This window comes from Odontesthes bonariensis, chromosome 6, assembly GCF_027942865.1.
Source record: "Odontesthes bonariensis isolate fOdoBon6 chromosome 6, fOdoBon6.hap1, whole genome shotgun sequence".
NCBI classification, from domain to species: domain Eukaryota; kingdom Metazoa; phylum Chordata; class Actinopteri; order Atheriniformes; family Atherinopsidae; genus Odontesthes; species Odontesthes bonariensis.
Window position 1 is genome coordinate 6,723,775 of NC_134511.1, and position 20,253 is coordinate 6,744,027.

Below are 20,253 nucleotides of genomic sequence, written 5' to 3' on the forward strand. Positions count from 1 at the left end.
GGATTTGCAATGTTAAAACGCTAGAGGCAGATAAGTTAACTGTAAAACTGTTCCTTTCTAAGAAAAAGGGTACAATTGAACCATAAATACGAATTAGATAAAATTTTATTTAAAATATATTTAATTTATGGGCTATAATAGAAAGAAAATAAGCAGTAAATGTAATATTCCCCTAACTTTCATCAGCAATGCAAAAATCTTACCATCTTACTTTCTTTTAAAGCAGCAGAAACTTTGGGGAATATTTCTATTTGCAGCCATTTCTTTACCTTTTCGTTATTTGTCTCCTCAGATGTGTCCATGTTGAAATGTTGAACCTGTACGTTTCCACGGAAACCGGCTCAAAACTTTAGAGCCGGTTATCAACCAATCAGAGAGCTTTTACTTGAAGCGAGAGTGTGCCGCTCTTCCACTTCCGGTGTTGTTTCACCACTTCCGGGATGCTGTTTAACCCACAAATCCAACGCTATTGGTCGTGAATTGTGATGCAGTAGGTAAGTAAGTAAGTAAAATTTTTAATAAACTATGAAAATGAGCCATTATTCTGCTCACACACTTATTGTGTAACGTTTAGGCTATGTATACCACACCATTTACAGTATGTTGCTTGCTAGTAAAGTTTTAAAGATGATACAGTTAGTTAGCTTACTTGATTAATTAAATATGTTGGAAAGAAGTGTAGATAGATAGATAGATAGATAGATAGATAGATAGATAATTAGATAGAGTTCAGTCGTTATGTTCTGCTATAACTTAACAATGGCAGGTCACGGCTTTGCCTTCTTGGGGAAAAATACTAGCTGTACAATGTTTAATATAACGGACACCAGGGAGTATTTTGAAATGGGTATATTCAATGCGTACTCAAAACTAAGTGGGTTATAAACAGTGAACTTAGGCCGGCTCGCGAAACTTTTATTTTGAAAAGGACACAAACCGGAAATGATAGGCACACTGTGCGATCAGCTGACACAAATGTTTGCGAAGCACCGGCGGAGGAAACAAAGATCCTCCTAACCGATTTGGTGGTGAGTTGTTGTGCCTAAACGACACAGTTTCGTTTTTCGTTCAGCCCCTGTGTGGCTGAGAGGCAGCCGTTTATTAAAGTAACCATTATTGTTTCTCTGCTCAGCGTTTCAGCTTCGCCTGACGGGAGATTCGTGCAGAAGGTGATCCGGGAGGAGAAGGTAAACACTACGCGTGGGTCAGTATGGACAGCCAGAGCGAGAGAAGGAGGCTGCTGGACGGAGAGAGCGGAGATGAGAGTCCCACTGGACTCATTTCAGAGCAGGACGCTTACCTGAGGTCAGCTGACACCGAGTCCTGCACATACCTGCTGCACTCACAGCACTACATCACTGTTTTTCATTTTAATGACATGATCACACTCACGTGAGCAACAGTTCTCCAGGTTTGCTTAATGTAATCTTTTTCTCTATTTTCCTTCTATCTTTAAAAGAATGTTTGTTTATTTTTCTTTGTTAAGCCACTTAACTCTGACCTGTGAATCATTCAAGCAGAAACTGGGTCTTTAGGCACTTTGTTCCCAGCAGCCTGTCACAGAGACACATCATTTGTTCCCATGTCTTTAGCTGCATGTGTGAAAAACAGCAAAGATAACACAGTGTGACAGACAGAAAACAGGATTTCTGCAGCAACAAGGTGATTCCCAAAGAGCTGTTAGCTGAAAACTTGGCATATCTCAGCATGGTGTGCAGTGTGTCCTTAAAACATTTAAGGAAACTGGACAAAAGAAGGAGTGACTGGCCTAAAAAATGAACAGTATCTGAAAGTGATGTCCTTAAGAAAGAGGAAAACATCCAGCAAAGACCTGACACAGGAGCTGAGAGATGCATCTGGACCTTCAGCTGATCCATCTGCTGTTGGCCCAAGCCTCATCAGAAATGGGCTCCATGGAAGGGTGGCTGTCAAGAAGCCGTTCTTAAGGAAGGGAAACAGGGAGAAAAGGCTGAGCTGTGCCAAAGGACACAAGAAGTGGGCTGAAAATCAGTGGCAGCAGGTCTGATGGAGGGATGAATCCTCCCCAGAGCCCGGAGCTCAACATTACTGAAGCAGTGTGGGATCATGCTGGCAGAGAACGCAACAAAAGGCAGCCCACATCCAAAGAAGAGCTTTGGGATGTCCTTCAAGAAGCCTGGAGAACTATTCCTGAAGACTCCTTAAAGAAAGGACAGAAAGCTCGTCTGAGAGGGTTCAGGCTGTGCTGGAGGAGAAAGGAGCTCAGAGCAGATATTCACTTTAAAGCTGCTCAGAACTGAACTAACTCTGTTTTGTCTTATTTGAAGTTCACATAAAAACTTTGTTTAAACGGTCAACATTTCAAACTGCTTCAACCTAAGACTGAAGCATTTCCAGGTCTGTTTTAATAGACTCGATTCTCACTGACACGCAGCTGTTTTTCCAAATCTGGCAACCGTTTCCAAAGCCCATTCTGACGTCTTTAAATTGCTTGTTTTGCCAGATCAGTGATTATGTCAAATTGTGATTAAGATTGTTAAATTGTCGATGATATAATAACCACAACTGCAGTCAGTTGGTGTTCTTTTAGGCTAAAAAAATCCTTTTGTTTACCCATTTTAGAAAAAAACAGAAAGTTAATAGAACATAAAATCTCTACAGCCTGGTTTGACCTCACGAAAGTTTGTCATCTCACATTAATTCATGCAGATTAAAGGTTTAGATCGTTTATAGTTCTGAAACTAAAACTTCCTCGAGCTTTAAAAAGCTGCATGTTTCCACCTTTTTACCTCCATTCATCAGAGAACTGATGTGTTCCTTCTCTGTTCCATCCGTCAATCTAATCTAAGACCACATCAACCATTCTTAAAATATCTATTATCTAAGTGTTGTCATAAATAAATATTAGAGCAAAGAAGACGGATGATTAAATGTGTTATTTAATGCTTAAAAACTGCATAACGTGAGCAGATTTCAGACTATAATGCCCTCTTCCTCTTTCTTTCCACAGCAAAGTTAAGAATGGGAAGCTGTATCTGGCGACTTTTATCTCCGTTCTGGGTCCCATGAGCTTCGGCTTCGTGCTGGGCTACAGCTCGCCGGCCATCCCTGAGCTCACCAGGACCTCTGACCCTCGGCTGAGGCTGGACGACGTCCAGGCCTCCTGGTTTGGGGTAATGACGACAGCCGTGCTGATTTAACATCACATGCCTCGAAGCAGAGCTGATTTTAGATGCCATCAGCAGTTTTCTGTCATCACATGCTGTCTGAAAACATGTTGGAGTTAAAAACTCGTTACAGCACAGAGAAAAATGCCCTCACAGCAACAAAAGTCTGAAACCAGTCAAAAGAAATGCGAAGATGAATTTGAAATGTGCCGAAAGGTTGATAGTTTTGACCAAAATTGAGTTATTATGATTGTGACGTGTCATTTTAAACAGTTTTAATGGCATCATAAAGTATCATTCAGAATGAAATATATATATTTATTAGGGCTGGGTGAGTTAACTCGTTATTATCACATTAACTCATTCATTATTTAACGGCGATAAATATTTTATCACGCATTTTAAAAAAAAACGGGCTTTTATGCCTTTTTAATGGATAGGAAAGTTCAGAGACAGGAAGCAGGGGGCAGAGAGAGGGGGAACGACACGCAGCACAGGGCCGTCTGATGCGGGACTCGAACCGGGGCCAGCTGCAGCGAGGACTGTAGCCTCTTGTACATGGGGCGCCTGCTCAACCCACTACAACCACCCCTGTTTTATTAATTATTTTATTATTGTAAAAGTCTGTTGCTCACAGGCTTTTATTTTGTAAAAGTCTGTTACTCACAGGCTTTTATTTTGTAAAAGTCCGCTGCTGTCTGCTGCGGAACCGGAAAAGAAAGTAATCGGCGGATCCACCAAACATGGAGAAGGGTACGGAACTTTTACTCGGCCATTTTCATTTTAAAGTTCTTCCAGACGGCGGAGTCGACAGAACCAAAGTCATCTGTAAACACTGCCAAGTTGAATTGTCTTCTCAGCGTAGTAGTTCCAGTCTAAAATATCACTTAAAGGCAAAACACACATTTATAAGCTTGAACCTTTGTCTCACAGTTACAAGTCAAAAGAAATTAATTTCAGTGTCCTGACAGATTTATTCTATTTAGAAAATGTTAACAGATCAAGTCACAACGTTCTGGAGGATTCTCCAATCAGCAGGTTACCTGGTGACAGGTGAGGGTGTCAGGATTGGGTATAAAAGGAGCATCCACCAAAGGTTTAGTCTTTCTGAGAGGAAGACTGTGAAGAACTTTGTTCTTTCAGCATCTACAGAGCAGAATGTTTTGGAAAGATTCAGGGAGTCTCAGTGGTTAAAGGCCGAGGACAGAAACCTCTGCTGGATGAGGAGCCCTCAGGCAGCGCTGCATGAGAAACCGTCATCACGCCACCATGATCCATACAGCCACATGGGCTCAGGAGGAGCTGGGAGAACCATTTCCACTCAACACGGTCCACCTCAGCATCCAGAAATGTGAGCTGAAGCTGCACCACACCAGCAGGAAGCCATATATCAGCTCTGAGCAGGAACATGGCCCAGTTCTCTGGACACCAGCTCATCTCAGATGGAAAGAAAGACAGTGGACACGTGTTCTGTGGGCAGATGAGTCCACGTTTCAGCTGCTTCTGGGACAAACTGCTGAGAAAGAGCATCCAGGCTGTTCTCAGAGAAAGGTTTAAAGCCAGCGTCTGTGATGGTGTGGGGGGGCATCAGGGTCCATGGCAGGGAGGGCTTCATCTGTGTGAAGGTGCCACTGATGCAGAGCTGGATGTTGGAGTTCTGGAGAGACGGATGCTGCCATCCAGGTGACGTCTTTCCCCAGGAGGGAAAGACCTCATTCTGCAGGACTTCCAGCAGCTTAATGCACACACAGTGTGTGTTCGAAACCGCATACTACTCCTACTAACTTTTTGTAAATAATTGTAAATAGCCGGTATTTTGTCAGGTTTTCAACACGTTGGGGATCTAAACGACTACTTTCTCGCCTGAAAATGTTTCAAATGTTGCTAAAGTTTACAGAGTTTAGAGCTGAAGAGAAATCAGCTTCAGGCCGGCTGATTTCGGCTCGGGCAGGAGCGAAATGCATTGTGGGTAAACGCTCTGCATACTGTCTGATCGATGAGTATGTAGTATGGAAGTATGCGGTTTCGAACACAGCCTGTGTGTGAGCTCCACCGGCCTGCCTGCAGCCCACATCTGTCCACATCTGTCTCCTGCTGAACATGTACGGAGCATCATGAAGAGGAGAACCGGACAACAACAACAGCAACCAGGGACTGCTGAGCAGCTGGAATGAAGCAACATATTCCAGATTTCCCTTTTCTGGGCCTTCCATTTAAAATTCACAGAACTTCCAGATGAATATCACAGACAGACATGACAGAGAGGCTTCACCAAATGCTAATAATTTACAGTTCCTATCATCTCTACGTACATTTCAGCATTCATTTGCTTCAGAGTGAAATTGAGGCTTCAGAAGTAAATTCTCGTGTTTCTTCTTCTGATTTTCAGTCCATCGTGACGGTTGGAGCGGCGCTGGGCGGGCTGCTGGGCGGCTGGATGGTGGAGAAGATCGGCAGGAAGCTCAGTCTGATGTTCTGCGTGCTGCCCTTCGTCTTTGGCTTCACCGTCATCATCGCCGCGCAGAACGTGTGGATGCTTTACGTCGGCAGGGTGCTCACCGGCCTCGCCAGCGGAGTCACGTCTCTGGTCGTCCCTGTAAGACACACCTGGCTGTTTTTATCTGAGTTCCTCTTTTTGTATACCATGTGACCTGCGGCCTCAATGTAAAGACACTTCTTAGACTTAGACTTTTTTTATTGTCATTGCACAAAAAAACACAGGTGAGTTTTGACAACGAAAAGTCAAGCTTCCGGTCAACAGTGCTAAAATTTTTAAAGCTATACAGTACTATACAATATAAATAGGTATGGAAGTGCTATGTGCCAGCACTCGGAATCAAAAAATAATAAAAACAATAATAAATAATAATAACAAAATAAATAAAATGCACTTGGTGCAAAAATATTGCTAAATATTGCACTCAGCCTTCGGGAAATTGCACAAACAGAAATGTGTAGTTCAACCCCAGGTACAATGTAAAAATTAAATATCTGTATCTATTATTTAATTTATTATCTATTATTTTTATTATTATTATTGTTGTTATTTAATTTTTAGATTATTTAATTTATCTATTATATTTAATATCTATTAAATATCTTGCTGCACAAAGCACCTTAATTTTCTCTTTAAAAGTTTCACCAAAGGCTTAATTTCTCCTCAGCTGCAGGCTGTTTAACAGACTTAAACTGTGTCCTCAGCTGAGGAAAATTGTTAATGTTTTTATGGCGTTGTAAGATTTTTATGGGGGTAAGTTTCTAGTTTTAAATGCTGTCTCACACAAGCGGTTCACAGATCTTTTTCACAGTGTAACAGAACTTATTTTACACGAGACTCCTGATTGAATTTCACCTTTGTTCTGCACACAATAAGACAACTGAGACTGAGAATGATATGGGGGGGGGGTGTTTTCGTGGCCTTTAGGACGTGAAATAACTTGGACTGAAAGACCTCTGACCTCAGACAAAACTGCACACTGTTGATGTCTGCAACACAAAATCAATCACTTGTCATTAAGTGCATCCAGAAGTTTGTCTTAAGTTGGTTGTTAAGGTCTTTTGTGCAACAGTTTAGCTCGTTTTTAAGGATTTTTTTAGGTCAAGATAAGGAGAAAACCTTGAATAATTTCAGTTAATCTTACAGTGAAGAATCCTTAACTAAAAGAACATTTGAGTTGCTTCTTTAGTCTGAATGCAGAATGGTTTCTTGCTTAAACTTTTGTTGAACAGAATAAAGTCAGTTTTTTTTCATCTCTAGGCTATGATATTATACATTATATAACAATGTTGATGATTAGTTTTGGAAATAATTTTCAAAGCCAAAGTGCGAATCTTTTTCTGGTTTTGGCCTCTAAAATCTGCACATTGAATTTGCGTTTCTTTGGGTTAAGAGCCTAAAATGTCCCTGAGCATAAGTTGCACTTAATTGTTATTTCCCTCTCTTGTAATCCCTTTTTTTTTTGTTTTATCTCCTCTCTCAGCTCTATATTTCTGAGACGGCTCACGAGAAGGTCCGCGGGAAGCTAGGCTCCTGTGTGCAGCTCATGGTGGTGATCGGCATCATGGGAGTTTACTTTGCAGGTATGTAACGCTGTTTTATAAACCTGTTTTGTAACATCTCACGCGAGGTTCATGAGACTGTGTGACGTAACTCAGCCACACACACACACGCTGTGAATCATTAAGCGTCTTTGATGATGCTGCAGCAACATAACCTTCTTCTTCTTCTTCTGTGTTTCTGCCGCCTGATTGTTTGTTTATCATTCTGTCAAACCTCCTGTGACGGCACCGTCTGCTTTAAAGTGTTTTTTATCTGAAGTTGCCCAACTGCTTTGAAGCTCTAAATCAATCATGTTAACGCAGGCTGGCCATCAGGGGGATCAGATATGATGGGATTCCTCTGCTATCCTCCACTGCTTGACCCGTATGAAAATAGCTGCTTCTTGCTAACCTTGTTAGCTGGATGCCATTCGTGTTTTCCAAATAAAAGTTGGCGGGTTTTGTGTGAGGTGGGTTATCTGGTTTTATCATGACTCCTCTGGTGTTTAGAGTTGAGATGGAACCAGCAACTGTTCTGGGTGCTTTGAGAGAACAGGTGCTGTTAGGTCCACATGCTCAGCCTCATGTTGGGCTTCAGTCCTTCTGGCTGAAAGACCTCCAGCCTTCACTCCAGAGGTTAAATCTGAGGTTACGGCTCTCTTCTCTTTATATTTGTAAACCGTTTTTTAACTTTTTTTAAAATTCTTAGATTGTTTTTAAAGTGTTTATAATTGTATAAACATTTTTATTGCTTTATTATGTCTTGCTACTGGATGGTTGAATTTCCTTCGGGATCAATAAAGTATCTATCTATCTGGTTTAGTGGTTAAAGGCCTCGGTATGTTCCTCCGTCGCTATCCGACTCCGTGGTCACGCAGAGGCTATTAAACCTTTCGAAGTTCTCCGTCGGGATGTCGGATACGCAAGGCAGTTCACCTCCCGATCAGTAGGCGTCGCTACGTTAAGCGACCCAATCTCGCAACGTCTTATCGTGAAAGTGGTTGATTGATTGTTGACCTTCCGGCTCCGTTCCACTCCTCACAGTGAACGATGGCGACCGAGAGAGAAAGACTGTTGTTGGAGTTGGAGCTTTTTGATATTGAAATGCAAATAATTTTGACCAAATGTTGCCCAGCACACAGTAAACTCTTTCAAAAATGGTGGTGTTGTTGTTCTGAGAGGAAGGAGCTAAACCGTAAAAGTGATTCCGGAAATGATGTTGTTAGCCGACCAATCGCAACCCTTGCGGTCTCTGCGAGTCTCCGTCGCCTCGACGGATAGATGGATAGGAATGTTGGCCGACGCACGCAAACAACAGAGAGAGCGGCTGTGTTCGAAACCGTATACTCCATACTTCCATACTCATCGATCAGACAGCATGCAGAGCGTTTACCCACAATGCATTTCACTCCTACCCGAGCCGAAATCAGCCGGCCTGAAGCTGATTTCACTTAAGCTCTAAACTCTGTAAACTTTAGCAACATTTGAAACATTTTCAGGCGAGAAAGTAGTCGTTTAGATCCCCAACGTGTTGAAAACCTGACAAAATACCGGCTGTTTACAATTTTGTTCCCACGAATTCGGCGCTACTAAAGCTAGCCGCAGTGAGCAACGCACTTCCGGTTATTTTCACAAAATAAAATACCCGTTCCCTTTTATCATAGGGAAAGCCATTACGATACAATTGGTGCTTTTGTTTTGAAAACAGGAAGTGAACCTACCCTCGTTGTAGCTAGCTTGAAACTGCCGTTTTGACAGGAAATGACGATCGGCGACGTCACGTTACGTTGCATCTTGGGTAGTTTGAGTATGAGTAGTACCCTCATGATGCATACCCAACATTTTGGCGAATCTAGTATGCATCCGGGAACTTCTCGCTTACTCAAACTTGCATACTAACTCAAAACGTTAGTAGGAGAAGTATGCGGTTTCGAACACTCTTTAAGCTAAGAGTGGAGACCCTTTGTTCTTCCCCAAAGAGGAACCAGTTGTGGGGCTCTGGGCACCGGACAAGGATGTTTACAGCTCACTGGTCCTTCCTTTAGAAATATAAAAGGCAGAGCCAGTTAGACGGAGACCCCAGGTTTATAGGTCTTGGGAGACGGGGAAAGCCGAGGTTCTCTTCTCCCCTGTTGCTTCGAAATATTCCGAGTGGTTTGAAGAATACACGGATCAGTCAGTTTATAACCATAATAACTTCTGTCATTGGAGTTAATGTGTTGGAAGCAGAAAAAATGGGAAAGCAAAAAGGATTTGAGTGACTTCAGTTGTGATAATTAAATGGCTCAGTCACATTTTCCCAGTCTGCAGTGGTCAGGATCTGCTGAAAATGGTCCAAGGAAAGGAAGGAAAGACGTGTGTCACGGGACCGCTGGTGCACGTGGGCAGTGGAGAATGGCTCGTGTTGTCCAGTTAAGATTAGATCAGATCAACCTTTTTCTGTCCCACAGGGAGAAATTCCAAAATACCGTTTGATAGAAGAGCTTCTGTAGCTCAGATTACTCTGACGGTTCATTCTGGTTCTGACAGAAAGGTGTCGGATAATTGCAGCCGTGTCCACCGCCAGCAGACACATGAGGTTCAGCAGTGGACTACAGAGCAGTGGAAGATGGAGGCCCTGCTCGGGTGAATCGGGTTGTGGGCGGTTCTGTATGCGTCACTTACCTGGAGAAGACATGGCACCAGGGTGCATTATGGGAAGAAGTCAAGCCAGCGGGGCCAGTGTGAAGCTTTGGGTAAAGTTCTGCTGGGAAAGCTTGAGCTCTGATGGCAGAGGCGTCTTTCAGCGTGACTTTTCACCCTGAACTGTTGACTTTGGCCTCCAAATTCTCCAGATCTCAGTCCCAGCCGAGCATGTGTGGGATGTGCCGGACAAACGAGTCAGATCCAGCTCAGAACTTATCAGACTCACGGGACAGAAACCACAGCAGACCTTCAGAGGTCCTCACCAGGTCAGGGCTGCTTTGGTCTAAAGAGGTGTACCGACTGAATATTAGGCGGGCGGTCATGATATTGTGGCTGATCGGTGTCAATGAATGACCTGTTTTGATTATCAAATGATTGTTTGAGAGCCGGACGGGTTCTCTGTTATGTTATTCTCATTATGAGCATGAATTTTGCAGTTTCTAATCCTAAAGTAAATGCTTTTTCTTTTTTTAATTACATTTTTTTTCCAGAAGCAAGTCGCTGAAAGTTCTCTTAACTCCCTTATTATGAATGCCTGGAGTTCATGAATGCGGCTCATTGTCTCAGTGATGGTTGTCATTGGAATGATATGCTTTCTCTGGATTAGAATAACAGCATTAGCTGCATAGTTGGACGCTACAGCCGAGGAGCAGTGAGGAGACGTGTAGTCTTCTCACACTTCCTTTTATCAGACAATGGCAGCATGCTCTGCTGCTTCCTCATAATTAAAACAGGCCCTGCATTTGTTATCTTTCTGTTTGCAGAATTACTCTGAAAGTTATGCATGAAAACGTTACCTGACGTGGAGCATTTAAAGTGATGAAATGATCAAATCAGATTTATTTGTATAGCACATTTCATGTACAAAACAATTCAAAGTGCGTCACATAAAATAAAAGCATTGCAGCAGGGAGTGGAAGAAGCATTAAAAATACATAAAAGAATATAAAGAGAAACAAATAAAATCATTTAAATGAATTTAAAAACAAGCAACAGTCCAGATAAATTCAAAGATACCGTGCAGATTTCATGCATAAACACATGAGAACAGAAATGTTTTTAACCTGGATTCAAAAATGTCTCCATTTGGTGAAAGTTTAATCTCCACTGGCAGTTTGTTCCACTTGTTTGCAGCATAACAGCTAAATGCTGCTTCTCCATGTTTAGTCTGGACTCTGGACTGGACCAGCTGGCCTGAGTCCTTGGATCTAAGAGCTCTGCTGACTTTATATTCTCTGAACAGATCACAGATTGTAAACCATCAGCAGGCTTTTAAAATCTATTCTGTTAAATGATATTCAGTCTGGATGCAGAGTTTTTGAGACGGTTTATCTGCCGTCTCATTTCCTGTCACACCAACATGAGCCCAAATCCCACAAAAAGTCGGCTCGGTCAGAAGAACTAGTCGCTGCTTAGTGAGTTTTCCTACCCACTCAGGACTGGTGATTAGTTCCCTAACAGCAAATATTCAGCCTACAGTAAAAAATCTTAATATTTGACGACAAGCTGAAATTTGATCGCCAGGTTAGCTCGGTTGTGAAAAACAGTTTTTATCATTTGAGGGTTTTATCTAAAGTTAAAGGATATTTGCCACATAGAGATTTGGAAACTGTAATCCATGCTTTTATTAATACCAGATTGGATTACTGTAATTCTCTATTTTGGCCTCGATCAGTCACTGTTGCGCCGCCTGCAGCTCGTACAAAACGCAGCGGCCCGCCTCCTCACTGGTAAACGCAAGCGTGACCACATATCCCCGGTCTTAGCTTCGCTGCATTGGCTCCCAGTTGCTTTTAGAATAGATTTTAAAATTTTATTGTTTGTTTTTAAAGCTCTTAATGGCTTAGCCCCTCAATATTTGGCCGAGCTCCTCCATATCCACTCCCCCGCCAGATCACTGAGATCCTCGAATCAGCTCCTACTGGTCCCCCCCAAAACAAAACTCAAAACCAAAGGTGACCGAGCCTTTGTGGCAGCGGCCCCTCGGCTCCGGAATAACCTTCCCTGACACATTCGATCTGTAGGATCTTTTGAGGCTTTTAAATCCTCCTTAAAAACCCACTTTTTCTCCCTGGCTTTTAATCATATTTAAGTAGACTCTTGGCTGATAACCTTGATTTGTTTTATATCTTTGTTTTATTTATTTTAAAGTATTTTATTTGAACTTATTTTATTCTATTTTATTGCACTGTGTTTTAGTCTATTGATTTTAACTGCTTGGAACGGTTGCATTATTCACTTTTACCTTTAATGCAGCTTTTATCCTGTACAGCACTTTGGTCAACCTCGGTTGTTTTTTAAATGTGCTCTATAAATAAAGTTTGAGTTGAGTTGAGTTCCATATTTTCCACCCTGTTCTCTGATAAACCATTTTGAAATTGGTTTAACTGTTAAAGCAATTCCTACCAACTAATACCAACTAAAGATCGGTTCCTAGTTTCACATTTTTATGCAACAGTTTAACGTCAGCGAAGAGAAGCGAATTTCCGCGGAGAGAAACTGGTGAATGAGCGGAGACGTGTCATCCACTCCTGTTTTTCAGTCATTTTTGATGCTCTGCGAGCTAGAAAAAGAGGAAAAGTGAACACTGTGATCCTTGTGTATCAAGTGGAACAATCAAATCAGCAGAGGGGGGTATTTTTAGCAGCGGCACATGGATGTTCGGGAGGAGATCTGGGTTTTCACAAGGCCCCTCTGTGTCCGGCCTCCCTCCCTCGGACCGCCACCTGGTCTGTTTGCAGCGCCGCTGAGGGAGAAGAAGTCATGGCACCAATAAGTCAAGTCTTTTATTGTCAGATGCACAGAACAACAGTCGGACTGGGCACCGTACAGCAACTACCATAACATGACATGACATAAGTACTCTGACAATAACAATAAATAGGCAATATGGATACTGCAAAATGTAAATTTTATGCTAATTACTAGAGCTATACTGAACATATAATACAAATAATAGCCTATGCTAATCTAAGACCTATACTGACCTAGAAACATGAGATAAAATAAAAAATATGATGAATCTGAAACTTTGTAACTAAAGAGTGACATGGATGGTTTCTTCGGTGGGATTAAAGTATTTTTTTTTTTTTTTTTTTTTTTGTCCTTGGTGATGGTTTTCTTATCAAATTTAGGTAATTTTTTTATATTATGATGATGTTCAACAGAAGGATTTTTGAAAATCTAATTTTCTGAGGCTCTCGCCAAAGAAAGAGTCCCCAAACTGAGTGAAAGTTTTCCCACCATCGGGCGTGAAATCTCGTCGGTGAGCCCTCAGTGAAGGATGAAAAAGGAAAGCAGCAGCTGTAGATCTGACCTGTGTCCACGTCTCCTGCAGGTCTCTTCCTGGATTGGCGCTGGCTGGCGATCTGCTGCTCCATCCCCCCGACGCTGCTGATGGTGTGCATGTGCTTCATGCCGGAGACGCCCTGCTTCCTGCTGTCGCAGGGCAAGAGGCGGGAGGCCGAGGAGGCGCTGCGCTTCCTGCGAGGGCCGGACGCGTCCGTGGAGTGGGAGTGCGCACGCATCGAGGACGCCTGTGACGAACGGGTGAGCCGACTGCCCCCCCCCCCCCGAAGCTCAAACCACCAGAACGCCGCCCTCAGTGCTGACCTGATGATGGCGGTCTCTCTGCTTTCTCTCAGGGCTCCACGTTCCAGATTTCGGACCTGAAGGACCCCGGCGTGTACAAGCCTCTGCTGATCGGCGTCATGATGATGTTGTTCCAGCAGCTGACGGGGATCAACGCCATCATGTTCTACGCTGAGAATATTTTCGAACAGGCGCATTTTAAGGTGAGACAGACCCTGAGATTTCCACCGTCAGTTGTAGCTGCAGATGTTTACATCTGTACGACACCTCTGTCTTTCTGCTCTTTGTGGTGTTGGTGCCGTTTGTCTGTCTGTCTGTGGGCTCAATGTCTTGTAACTTAGTGGGAAAAGTTGATTTAAAAAAAAAAAACTAAGGATGATTGTAATCATGAGCTGATTCGACTGATTAAAGTTTTGGGTGAAAATGGTTTAATAAATGTAACAATACTGACTCTTTGAAACCCAAATATGCTTTTTGAACAATGAAGATTTGGTATTTTATTAGGATCCCCATTAGCTGATAAACATATCAGCTACTCTTCCTGGGGTCCACGAAGATTGTTGCTTTTTATAAATTTAGCTGTAGTTTTAATGAATTAAACTAACACAATGATTCAAATTTAAATGCATATGTTCACAATAGATGAATAAACTTAATTCAGAGATGTAAAGCACTTTCTTTGTTTTGATATAAAGGCTAACTGTGACTGTTGTTGTTGTTGTGCAGGCGAGCGACCTGGCTTCGGTGATCGTTGGCCTGATTCAGGTCGTCTTTACTGCAATAGCAGCGATGATCATGGACAAGGCCGGCAGGAAGGTCCTTCTCATAATCTCAGGTCTCCAGAAACATTTAATCTATCCAAAACCACAAATCAAACGAGGTTGGGACAGCATGGGAAAAAATATCCGCTGATTCTTACTTTATTTCAGTGCTAGCTTTAGGAACCTGATATGTTTAATGTTTTTGTCTGATCAAATTATTATTATTTTTTCTTTTTGCATTCCAGGCCTGAAACATTTTTTTATGTAAAAAAATAAAAATAAATAAATAAATAAAAAATTAGAATGGGGGAAATTTAGAGCTAATAATAAAACGTGTCACGTCACATGTTTGAAATAACAGCAGAATCCATGACAGGCTGAGTCTCTAAGGAGCAAAGATGTTCAGAGGTTTGTCCACAAATGTGAGAGAAAATGTTCCTCAAAGAAAGATTGGAAGGGATTGTGTAAAAATGGAGGCATATATTAACAAATTAAATTAGGTTTATGAGTAAAAACATGAAATATCTTGGGTTCATGCTGTCTGCACTGAAGTATGAGTCAGTAAATCTAACTTTAATATCTGTAGTTTTCTCTTAAACACAAAAATCAACAGTGATCATTTTTCTGGGTTTTCTCTTCAAAAATTCGACTCGCTGAAGGTGTTGCCATGACAATCAGCACCGCAGCGTTTGGGATCTACTTCTACTTGATGGCCAAAATCAAGAGCGCCGCTTTGATGGACGTCCAGATCGCGGCCGGTGAAGAAGCTCACCCCGAGCTGGCCTGGCTGGCTCTGGCCAGCATGGCCGTCTTCATCTCAGGTGAGTCGCACACAGGTGTCATATTACAGCTGGTGTCATATTACAGCTGGTGTCGTATTACAGCTGGTGTCGTATTACAGCTGGTGTCGTATTACAGCTGGTGTCATATTACAGCTGGTGTCGTATTACAGCTGGTGTCGTATTACAGCTGGTGTCGTATTACAGCTGGTGTCGTATTACAGCTGGTGTCATATTACAGCTGTTCAACTCTGGGAAACGTTGTATACGCAGGATTCAGGCAGAGTCGTTTCCCCTTTTCCCTACTTTTTGTGATGTTTTCCTTGTACCCCGATCTGAAGCGATAACAATGGCTGTGTTCAGGTTTTGCCATTGGATGGGGTCCGATCCCGTGGCTGATCATGTCTGAGATCTTCCCCGTTAAAGTGAGGGGCTTTGCCAGCGCCGTCGTGGTCCTCACCAACTGGAGCATGGCGTTCATCGTCACCAAATCCTTCCAAGATATGATGGTGAGTGCTGAAGAGACCAACCAAACAGTCCCGTTTGGTTGGTCCGTTTTCTTTTTAGGGACCGAGCAGTGAAACTGCAAGGACCCTATTGTATCTGTAGGAGTTATTATTATTATTCTTTGCAAAAGGTGCTCGAAAACTCGCTCATTGACTCTGTAGCGCCCCCTACGATGCTTAAAAATGGCCCCCGCATTGGGGTTAGTTTCGCGTGGGACGACAAAATTCGGTACACTAATTCATCATGCCCAGACGCACAAAAAAAGTCTCCAGTCGCAATGGTCCCATGTCCACAGGAAGGCGGCCATTTTGGATGCAAGATGCGTTTTGGTGCCATTTTTGCCCGATTCCACGCCTTGCGTGTGATCGAACTTGTCCTACAGATTTCATGTTCAAACTTGGCCAGATTACTCTTAAGACATGGGAAGGAAAATCATGGTGAAACTTTTTCAAACCTTAAAGGGCGTGGCGGTGGCGACGCCTCAAAGTTTGATGACTCACCATCACTCGCCACAAAAAATTAAGTCGCTTATAACTCCCACATACATTATCCAATCTGTCCCAAACTTCATACGGTGAATGCTGGAACCAGCCTGAATGTGCACATATTATCATAGTGACATTCACCTATAGCGCCACCTGCTGGTGGTTGGAAATCTTTTTTTTCCCACACCTTGCAAATGATCCAACTCGTCCTACAGATTTAATGGTAACAGCTCCAAACTTGTTCGGGTTACTTTTAAGACATGGGGGGAAAGAATCATGGAGAAACTTTTCCAAACTCTGAACGGTGTGGGCGTGGCCAGGTGGTGAAAATCATGTGATGGCGTTTGTGATTTGAAAGCCTTATCATGATCGCAAAGTCATGAAACTTGGTACACACGTCCACCCTGTCGACCTCGTACGTATGTAAAGGGTATCGTGTGTGGGCGGAGCAAAAAGGCTCTGTGGCGCCCCCTAGAATTTTTCAAAAGCCCCAACGCATTGGGGTTATTATGTGCTCGTACGTACGCAGAGGGTATCGTGCGTGTGGGCAGAGCTGCGAGACTACGGCGTCCAGTGCATGCCCCAACGTGCGCACATCTCGGTCCCGCATACAGCTGCTTGCAGCTTTAATTTGTGCTCGTTTTTGTTCCTTTTCTTTGTGACACAAAAAGTTCTGCAGGTTTTACAGCTGGGAGGAGTTTGTTGTTCTTATTGTGACGTCCCAATCTACCAAATATCATAACTTAATAGGCTTAGTAATGTTGTATTATATAAGCAGACTGTCTTTCAGTTTGGATGGGATGGGCTTTGGGCAAGATGGTTCATCTGAAATATCTTATTAACGATGCTGATATTAAGTGGTATGTATTTAAAACATGAGTACACAGTAGCTTTTTAGATTTTCACACAGTTTAAAATGTTCTGTATTCAGTGGATATGGTTAAACATCCAGTTTGAGCAGAACTGTGCAAAATCCTTCAGCCCCTTTCCAAAGATTACAAGAAAGTCTGGCTGCTTGGAAGCAGAATGTAAAGAAAAAAAAAATAGGCTTTTGCAAAGGTCTGTAGCATTTTTCTCATAGTTTATAGGTTAATTAATTAACCAAGCTTTTAACTAGGGCTGGGAGAGTTAACTTGTTATTATCGCGTTAATTATTTAACGCTGATAAATATTTTATTGCGCATTAACGCAGGTTTTATTATTGTAAAAGTCTGTTGAATGCATCACATTCACACAGTTACAGCAAACACCACGAAGCATGGAGTAATAAAATAAAGATAAACTAGCAGGTAACATCACCGCTACAGGTGCTCCTCGGTCTCTGTGTGAAGCTCACGGAGCTAACCGGCGCTACTTCCGGTTTTACTTCCTGTTTCAACATAAAAGCACGTATTTCAAAATAAATTAAAAAAAAAAACTCCTGCATTTACAGCCAAGTTGAATTGTCTTCTCAGCGTAGTAGTTCCAGTCTAAAATATCACTTAAAGGCAAAACACACAACTGATAGCAGCAAGTCATTCAAGGAAACAGACAGTGGAGCGAGGCTTCTACATAAAAACTACAGAAAGATGCTGATGTTAAAAGTGTGTTTGCACAACAAATGTTATGGCACTTTCATTCATATGGCAGCACATTTAAAATAAAACTAAATGCTAAAAGCTATACACTACTTTTGAATTCATTTTTGGATTTTGCGTACAAATGCGATTAATCATGATTATCAGGGAAATCATGTGATTAATTAGATTAAACATTTTAATCGTTGCCCAGCCCTACTAAATTTAGATGTAGTTTTAATTAATTAAACTAACACAATAATCCAAATTTAGATGCATATGTTCACAATAGATGAATAAATTCAAGCTGAAACAGAAACTTAATAAATTAAATTTTTATCATTGCCCAGCCCTACTTTTAACAAATGATCACAACCTGAATCCTACATTGCAGCTTTTGTGTCTTCGTCCGAGTCTCTCTAACTTTCGACCTTTTCCAGGATCTTCTGACCAGCGCAGGAACCTTTTGGCTGTTCTCCTCCGTGTGCTTCGTCAACGTCATCTTCACCATGGTTTTCGTCCCAGAAACCAAAGGCAAGACACTGGAGCAGATCGAAGCCATTTTCAGAGGCACGTCAGGTCCATGAAGCTGACATGAGTAAAAAAAACAAACAAAAAAAACCTGAAAGACCTCACATTTCTAAACTGACTGGGGGACACTCTGTGGGCATTTTGGAAATCTCCTTTTTGCCCGTGAAGCTGATTCAAACATTTTAATAACAGTTTAAGCTAATAAATGACGATACTTTATGACCTTATGAGCATGAATATGTTCAATACTTCCTGTTTGTTTTAAACTAGTGCTTCCACTGATCGAGGTGCGTAATTGAGGTACAACTAAACTGCCAGCAGAGAGTATGTGTATATATATATATATATATATATATATAGCCAGTTTGACCTAAATCCTTTAACATTCGATCATCCTTTAGATTTCCCCTATTCAGAAGACGGGTCTAAATTCCACCCATGATGGCAAATAGCACCCAGTGTGCTGCTGTGTTGACTCTCTACCACCCCCTGCAGGTCACTTTGCTGTAACACGGCTCCAAAATCTGATGATTCAGATCAGAGAGCGGCTTCAGAGCGGGTTCAATGCTTCTGCAATGCTTCTTCTTTAATGTAAGGGGTAAACTTTAAGGGTATTTTTAAGGGTATTACTGGTCTCTGTTCTTTAGTGAAGGCCAATGGTGCCGAGCTTTTACTGTGTCAAAAGAAGTCCAGGGAAGTTTGTCAAGCCACAAAATGTCTCCGTGTGGCGAGACGAGGCCTCTTCTCTCTCTAGCATCACACTTTACTGCGTCGGGCTCCTGAAATCACCGGGTTTGTTTCTTATCTAAACACTGACGCACGTGTGTTTGCCATTTACTTAACACGTCGTCCAGACTTTTCACTTAAATTAAACTTCTTCCATGTTGTTAAAACATGAAAAAAAGGGGCAGGCACTTTTTTTTTTTAATTATATGTTTGATTTATTCTTTCTCTCTGTTGCTGGAGGAAAAATTTTGACCTGACTTCTTAAACGGGACTTTTCAGAAACAACCAAAATATGAATGTTGAATGTGTTGAGTGACAGATTTTCTAATGTTTTGTAATAATTTTCTAATGGTGTGCTCTTGAAGAGAAAAGGTTCTGAACATTTGATTTCAGAACCCTTTTCTTCACGGATTATTTGATTGCATGTTTTTCTCTTGTTCATCTCTCTGTGGGTACAGGAAGCAGGTTTTTGGTGTTAAACAGATAAATCATTCCCATTTAGATTTCTTTGTCCTTCAGCTGGATATTTGTAATATGTCTATAATTTACAGTTTTATCCTGAATTCAGACTGAACAGAATATTTTAATGAATTGTCTGTGCAAATAAAAAACTTTTTTTTAAAACTTCTTGTCATCTTGATCGTTATTTATTATTATTATTTATTTAATTATCTTCATTTAAAACGGCAACTTTCTCTCATTTAAAGTAAACTCATTAACGGAAATACAAAATTCTGTTATCTGAATATTAGATGTGAATTCTGTATATTTGAACAGTCGTGTGGAATTATAAAACCAACTGATTGAGAAGAAATATAGATTAAAGCAGTTTGTACAAAGAGGAATATGTCTGTATTAATATGTTAATAAGCTTCCATCCCTCAAGGATTCAGATTTGTCACTTCATTACACATGTTACAGTATACATGTTGCAGCTTTTCTGAATCACACTAAGGCATCAGCGTTTTAATCTACAAAATCCTCCAATTTTCTTACCAATGGTTGTTGAAATTCCTGTTTTGAGTCCATAACGACTTGATGATAATGATTTCTAACTTGCTTTGTATATTTTAACTTTTCAAACTGAGGTTGAGTGGATTTTTTACCATTATTCTTTTGCTACAAAGACCTAACCTGTTTTTGAAAATCCCAAAGACAAATGAAGAACTATGTAGAATTCTCTCACAAAATAAACCTTGAAAGTTAGAATGCATTTATTCAAAAGCATTTATGTTCATTCACAGATACCCATAGTTTGCAAATTTTCTACGTTTATGAAAAGACATGGTTTAGAATAACCCTAATGTAACCGTTTAATCGTAAAAAAAAAACAGCAATCGTGTTCAACACAAGTTTCATGACCCGAAAGACGGTGAAAAACTGAAAATGTGTCAATGTGATTTCATTAAAACACGCTCCATAGTTTATTTATCTTTATTAGACAATGT

At 41.4% G+C, this 20,253-nt stretch overlaps 1 protein-coding gene across 1 annotated transcript; it reads left to right on the plus strand.

Moving 5' to 3' along the window:
- The first annotated feature begins 948 nt into the window (after positions 1-948).
- slc2a8 (solute carrier family 2 member 8) lies at positions 949-19,425 on the plus strand. Its single transcript, XM_075467187.1, has 11 exons — positions 949-1,028; positions 1,133-1,305; positions 2,990-3,152; positions 5,536-5,742; positions 7,127-7,226; positions 13,207-13,418; positions 13,514-13,663; positions 14,187-14,295; positions 14,881-15,042; positions 15,364-15,509; positions 17,989-19,425. The coding sequence occupies exons 2-11, from the start codon at positions 1,211-1,213 to the stop codon at positions 18,133-18,135; spliced, it is 1,491 nt and encodes a 496-aa protein (XP_075323302.1). The 5' UTR covers positions 949-1,028; positions 1,133-1,210; the 3' UTR covers positions 18,136-19,425.
- Positions 19,426-20,253: the final 828 nt, after the last annotated feature.